This window comes from Oryzias melastigma, linkage group LG5, assembly GCF_002922805.2.
Source record: "Oryzias melastigma strain HK-1 linkage group LG5, ASM292280v2, whole genome shotgun sequence".
Lineage (NCBI taxonomy): Eukaryota > Metazoa > Chordata > Actinopteri > Beloniformes > Adrianichthyidae > Oryzias > Oryzias melastigma.
The window spans coordinates 13903590-13910388 of record NC_050516.1 but is presented as its reverse complement, the minus strand read 5'-3'; the positions used below and the strand labels follow the sequence as shown (position 1 = coordinate 13910388).

The window sequence follows — 6799 nt, the reverse complement described above, 5'->3', positions numbered from 1 at the left end:
GTTATTATGTCACAAGATCATCAAGTTATAAAGAAATGATCAAATGTATGCGCTGCATAGAAGCTTCAATGAGTCGTTTCAGTTGCTGATTTACTGGTAACATAATTTACACGATAAAAATTGTCTCTTAAGAACGTAAAAAGTCCCTTGTTTCTGTCTCGCGAGAAAAAAAAATATAGACATTTTTCAATAGTAAAATAATCTTAGTTTGACAAAATGCGTTTTAATGATAAGGATTTTTTTTCTTGAAATAAGAATGATTGGTAAGATTAATTTTCTTACCCCATTGGCATTTTGTTTAGCTTACTTAAAGACAATTAAAAAAAAAATGATGTGAATTTTTGACTTATTTCTAAGGGGCTTGTTTTTGGAATGTGTCAGCTGAGGCAGAAAAAAAATTAAACTGCTGCTTCTTCTGAAGCTAATATAATGGGACATGTAGTTTTTAGTTCATGGATTTCTCACTAGTGGGATCCTAGTGGAATTATGGTTTTCCTGGTTACAAGCAAGCCTGGATATCAAAAACCGAAATTGTTTTCAATTAAAAGTGTGACCTCCATTAATGAAATTAGGAAGTATTACAATCAAATATAACTAAAAGCATTCTTTACTTGGGATCCATGAATTTAAAGAGTCTTTTTTAGCATTTTCTAAGTAAAGCTTATTTTGATCTATTCAGTCTTGGTTTCTCTGCTGACGGCTGTTCTGCTTTGTAACTTGTCCTTTCTTCATGTCTTCAGTAATGGACAGTCTTTGGGGACGGCCTTCACCAACATCAAGATGGGTCCTGGTATTGCTTACTTCCCCGCCATCAGCCTCTCCTTCAAAGAGTCGGTGGCCTTCAACTTTGGCAGCAGGCCACTCAGATATCCTCTGAACTCTGAGATTTAGCTCCATCACAGTTGTTTGTTTCTTAATTCAACCGGAGCGGCATAAAAACACGTCAAGCGCAAAGTTGCAGTTTGGTATTAAAAATTGTAAAAACAGTTTCTTAGCTCACTCAGGAGATCACAAAAAATGAATCGTTGTATATGTGTGGTTGATGGATGATAGTAAATTTAGAAATCTTTATGTTGCCATGGTAGCATCTAATAGCAAATATTTGTGCTCAGGTGAGGACCGTCTCAGATTGTTTGCGGCTCTATTAGCCTAAATTGGTCACTGGTAACCATGGCAACATCATTCTATGAACTTGTGTGAAAAAAAGTTCTGCTGCTTTGTGATCTGATCACATCTGAATACGCCACCACCACCCCAAAAGAGTTTTTTCTTTGACCTGCTCGTGACCCACATACCCCGTAGAAGGTTACCTGCCCTTGCAGGACCCCCCCACCGCTGACCTGACCAAGGCCCACAAGCTGCTGGGCTTCATCAAGAACGTCCTGTCCACCTCCTTTGACACCCAGGTGAGAGCGGAGGCGGCGACGCGAGCTGTTGGCACCTGTTCTCTGTTTGTAAGTGGCGTCTCGGCTGCAGGAGGAGAAGCTGCTGGAGAAGGACTGCGCCACGTGGAAGCTCCACGGGGAACCCACCGTACTGGTCACCCTGGCTCACATCTTCAACCACTTCGCTCCTCTCATGGTGAGAAGAATCCACCTTTTCTGCTTGCATAAGAACTGAATTTTAAACTGAATCTGATCGAAAAAGTTTAAAAAGTCCTCATCATCATCAATTAGACATGAACCTCTTTGGTAAAAGTGTTTAACTTGGCTGTTTTTTCTGCTTCCCTTAAAGCAATTTTTCTTTGTTTTTTTTTTTAAATAAAATATATTTTTGTAATAAATAAGAATTCTAATTGTGACCGACAATGCTAGTAAAAAGTACTTAAGATAAATACCTGCTACATACATAAGTGCTTAAACTTTATGCAGTCACAGAAAATAAAAATAAAGTACAGATTCTTGTTTTTTAGAAGATTTTCCATTTTGATGATTCTTAGATGTTTATGGTGTTTATGTTTTAAACACATTTTTGCCTGTTTTAAAAAACATTTCTTCTCCTTTTTGTGTTGCATAAAATGAAATTTCCAATCTAAGCAAATGACTGTCCACTGTAGAAACATTTCTCTCACAGCAGGGGTCGCTGTTTCTCTCGTGTAGATAAAGTCAGTAAGGGAATCTTTTGTTTGTGTGTCTGCAGTGTAAAGTCTACCTCGTGGAGGACGTCCTGATGAACTTCCTGTTGGGGATCCTGGAGGGGGGCGGCTCTGTGGATGAACACCCGCTCATCCAGCAGCTGCTCGACCTCTTCTGGCTGTTGATGGAGGTGAGAGCTGTCTATTTCTTACTCCACAAAGTCCACAGTTTTGCACACAATTTGGTCACTGGTTTAGAAGTTAATGATCAGAGAAGCGACACTTTATGCCAATATATTACCGGGGTTGTTCAGTTTCATGCTCAGTGTGGGGAACATTTTCTTTTTTTTTTTTTTTTCGTGGTAACGCTCTGAAACACTTGGATTGGCTCCCCCCACTTTAGAACGATGTCACCTTTTACCGTCTTAAATTTTCTTTGAAAACCCTTTTTTGCTTTCTTTTTCCAATATGAATTAGCATTTTTTTATTGAAACTACTCTTATCGATACGGCTTATCAATCCGGTATTCCTATTGATATTCATTTGTGTGAAAACAAGGAGGGAGAAGGCAAATAACATATAACACACTGGAACGGAATAACAATGATGATATAAGGAGAGATGAGCTTTCTATTTAAACCACATCTAAACAAACTTCTACACACGTGTCCACGCTCTTGTCATGCCACTACTCTGGTACCAATAAGAAATACGGATAAGGCCGAAAAGCCTATCAGTCCAGTTAAAATTAATGACTTGGTACCGGTTTCGGTACTGCACCCCTAGTCAAGGAGTTAGGTGTAGTCGGAGACATTTCTAGTTTTAAACAAGAGAAGTCTCAGTGGGGAAAAGGGGAAGAGGGGGCGGGGTTGGTCTGTGCCAGCAATCCCGCTCACAACTCTGAGGCAAATTTCTAATAAACTGCTGCTGCTCTGCAGACTGTATGTCCTAGAAAATGACACACATTTCTTCTGAGGTTCACTGTTGTTAGCTTTATCTATGATACAAAAGAACTTTGTTAGCTAACAGTGTTCATAACCAGCAATGTCCACATTAATTTGCAAAGTAAATCTTAGAGAAGCAGTTTTAAAACTTTGATTTAATCATGTTTTTACAGATTAGGAGCCGCAGATAATCTTTCTCAGATTGGAGCTCATCGTGTGTCTCTTCTCTCTGCAGGACCATGAGGTGAACGAATGTCTCAAGCAGCTGATGATGTCTCTGCTGCGCGCGTACCGCTTCTCCCCGATCATCCCTGACTTGGGTTTTCAGGTGAGACCTGCCATCCGTCGCGCCGGTCATCTTGGTCTATCAAGTTCGTCTGGATAATGACTCGTCTGTTTCAGATCCACTACCTGCGATTGACCACTGCCATCCTTCGCCATGAGAAGTCCAGGAAGTATCTGCTCAACAACGTCTTATATCCTTCAGCTGCTGCTCCGTCTGAACTGTCACACAGCCTGAACCTGGAGAATGTACTGTTGTGTTCTTAACTAACTGCTACGTTTGACGTGCTGCGGTCTGTCGTCTTCTTCTACATCAAGACCCCTCTCAGGGTAAAGGAGGCGGGGCTTGAGGAGCTCATCCCCACCACCTGGTGGCCGACACATTTTGACAAGGAGGTGAGGCAGAGAAAAACCCTGACGGCTGCACAGCAAGCAGGGAAATCTCCTCTACTGTCTTTAGATCAACAACTGCGGATCAGCTGACTGAAACTGAAACCTTCATTAAGAGGCAGAGGGCTGAAACCATTGACTGTATATGAGAACTGGAGCGAGTGAATGCCTCACGTCCAGCTCCAACAAAATGAAGTCAATTAAGTAGCCATTTTTTTGCAATACAGATACGCCATGTTGGAACCAGACGTCAGTAAGGAATAAATGGTCCAAGCCAGTCTGAGTCAACATTTCTATGGCAACCACTCTAGCCAATCAGGAGTGAGCTTATTTTAAGGTCACACTCCTTCTACTACATGAAAGCAGGAGAATCCATCAATCAGATGTTTCAAATCAATGTGTGTCCACATATACTTGCGTTAAGGAGTTTGATTTGTTAGTTAATAACTTGAATAATTTGCACTACCTCAAAAAAAAATAATCCTGAAAAAAGTTAGAATTAGCAAGAACTTGTTAAATAGTCTGACAAATAAAATGAATGAATAATAGTCCTTTTATTTCTCAATAGAAGTCTATAGGATTTTGGCTTCTTGGAACCAGTGGGTACTTCTTATTTGGAAAGGGAGAGGGGTGTGGTTACCCAGTCCAGTTCTTATTTGCAGTCAATGGCAGAAGTTAAAAGTTAAAGTTAAAGTCCCACTATTTGTCACGCACCAAGGTGTGTGAAGTTTGTTCTCCGCATTTGACCCATCCCCTGGGGGAGCGGTGAGCTGCAGACACAGCCGCGCTCGGGAACCATTTGGTGGTTTAACCCCCCAGTCCAACTCCTTAGTGCTGAGTGCCAAGCAGGGAGGCACTGGGTCCCATCTTTAGAGTCTTTGGTATGACTCGGCCGGGAAACTGAGTTTAAAAAAAAAAAACAGACTCACCTGTAATAAGGGTGAAGTTCTTTAATAAAATGCTGAAACAAAAAAAGAAAGAGGGGAGATTCAGTGAAATTCTGCATGGATTAATGAAGATTATGAAACGCCTAACAAAAGCTTAGAAATAATACGCACAGGAAAGAACAGCTGATGTATATTAACAGCTGACTCTACACACAATGAACACTGGTACAAAAACATTACCGTAATTATGAAACAAACTTATGATCTAAGCTTTTAAACTTTGCATTTATAGAAACACATTAAAGACTCAGAAATAGTCTTTCACTATACTTATAGAACGATTTAATACTTTTATAAAATTCAAGTTAAGAGCCCAATTTCAACAGTTTTTGTTAGAATGAAAATTATTTTTAAAATCTCAAAGAGCACAGCATTTTTCTCTTATTTTCATTTATCATAGAAAGCTTTACTAACTAAAAACAAACTAACAAAACATTAAAGTAACAAAATTCACAAGTACAAGCAGAAACACCCCAAAACCCATTTTTATTTGAGAAGGTTGAAAACATGAATTTTGTGCTAAAAATGCTCAAAAGAACCTGAAGAGGATCTCAGAGTATGACTTTACTGCAGATTTTTCACCACTAAAACAAGATTTGTTCTTCTTTTCAAAGCTTGGTTGTGCTTGGTTGATTTTTGAAATTTGTATTTTTTTCCCTAGTGAGATGTCTTCTGTTTTCAGGGTAAAGACGAGCGTGACCCCAAAGACGAGAGTGCGGATGAGCGACTGAGGCGGCGAGCCTATGAGAGAGGCTGCCAGAGGCTGAAGAAGAGGATCGAAGGTGCGTTCTCACACTGACAGACTGCAGGCTCAGCTTTTGACTCTGAAGTTTTTTCTGCTGCTGGTCTCATCCTTCCTCTGTTCTCTTTCAGTGGTGGAGGAGCTGCAGATCCAGATCCTGAGGCTGCTGCTCAACAACAAGGACAAAACCACGGTACGCACTCTTCACTGTGTCTGTATGTCCTTTAGGGGCAAATGTTCTTTCATGTAGGTTCAGCCTTGCCTTTTAAAGTCCTTCACATACCCACAATCCTTTACTTTACGGTCAGAACACATTGATATCTGTTTTCATTCTGCAGGGGGAGGCTTCCCGGTACATTTTCCTCAATAAGTTCAGGAAGTTTCTGCAGGAGAACGCCAGCAACAGAGGGGTAAAGACAAGCTGCCTCTGTGGCTCAAACAACCTTAGAGCGGTTGTCCTGATCTCATGTGTTTGTGTTTCTGAGCAGCACCCCACAGCGCTGTGTCCCCCCGAGTACATGGTGTGTTTCCTGCATCGCCTCATCACGGCGGTGAGAGCCTGCTGGGACGAAGCCTGCAGGAAGACTCCGAGCAGCCTGAGCAGTGAAGGTACGGTTCTGCTGTCGGGGTGTTTGCGCGTCAGTGCAGCCTTCTGCTGCTCTGATGTCATTGAGAAAAAAAAACAGACACATTAGGAAAGATCTCACGGCGCAATAGAGGAAATGACAGAAAAAGATGCAGCATCCTCAAGGGGAGCTGGAGAAGAAAGAAACTGATGAGTCGCAGCGTCTCTGCTCTGTTCTGCTGCTGTCACCATCAACAGTGCAGGGTCAGATTATTGTGATTCAGAATAACCCACACAGGACTCATTTGAGTCCTGAAGAGGCCTGCTTCTCTGTTGTTTTTTTTAAATACATATTATTTCTTTCATTTAGTTAAAAACTTGTAGTTTTCAATTGTAGGGTCTGTGTTTTGTCTTAATGCAGTGGAGAACTCGTATAATTTAATTTGGAGTCTGATCATTTGTTAAGCAACTCCTCAAGCGCTCCCCAAGCAACGTTAAATATTTCATATTCAGTTTGTGACACCACAGCATGAACGTGATGTGTGTTGATTTCTGATCAACTTTCTTCTCCTCTTCCTCCACAGATGCTTACGTTCCCCCTCAGCTTTTCTACAATGGAAAGGTGGACTACTTTGACCTGCAGAGACTTGGAGGACTTCTGTCCCACTTGAAGAAGACTCTCAAAGGTTTGCTGTCTAACTCTTAATTTTGCTGTGATTTTTGAGAAAAAGCTCAGCGATATAATTAAAGAAAGGCTGTGCCAAATTCTAGACCTCATTCAAAAACCCACTGAACAAAAACACTTGCAGAAAATGAGCCAGAAATGTGCAAATGGTTATTTTTCACCAAATATAA

The 6799-nt window shown here is 41.0% G+C and overlaps 1 protein-coding gene across 4 annotated transcripts in view; it reads left to right on the top strand.

The window, feature by feature from the left end:
* Positions 1 to 6799, top strand: part of LOC112144882 (E3 ubiquitin-protein ligase RNF123) — an 87796-nt gene that overhangs the window by 6250 nt on the left and 74747 nt on the right. For all 4 annotated transcript variants that reach the window (XM_024269730.2, XM_024269731.2, XM_024269733.2 and 1 more), the window contains exons 10-21: positions 741 to 866; positions 1292 to 1406; positions 1477 to 1581; positions 2140 to 2265; positions 3254 to 3346; positions 3421 to 3494; positions 3579 to 3696; positions 5320 to 5419; positions 5511 to 5572; positions 5718 to 5789; positions 5868 to 5988; positions 6529 to 6630. In XM_024269730.2, coding sequence (XP_024125498.1) covers positions 741 to 866; positions 1292 to 1406; positions 1477 to 1581; positions 2140 to 2265; positions 3254 to 3346; positions 3421 to 3494; positions 3579 to 3696; positions 5320 to 5419; positions 5511 to 5572; positions 5718 to 5789; positions 5868 to 5988; positions 6529 to 6630 — 1214 coding nt within the window. The remainder of the gene's footprint in view (positions 1 to 740; positions 867 to 1291; positions 1407 to 1476; positions 1582 to 2139; positions 2266 to 3253; positions 3347 to 3420; positions 3495 to 3578; positions 3697 to 5319; positions 5420 to 5510; positions 5573 to 5717; positions 5790 to 5867; positions 5989 to 6528; positions 6631 to 6799) is intronic.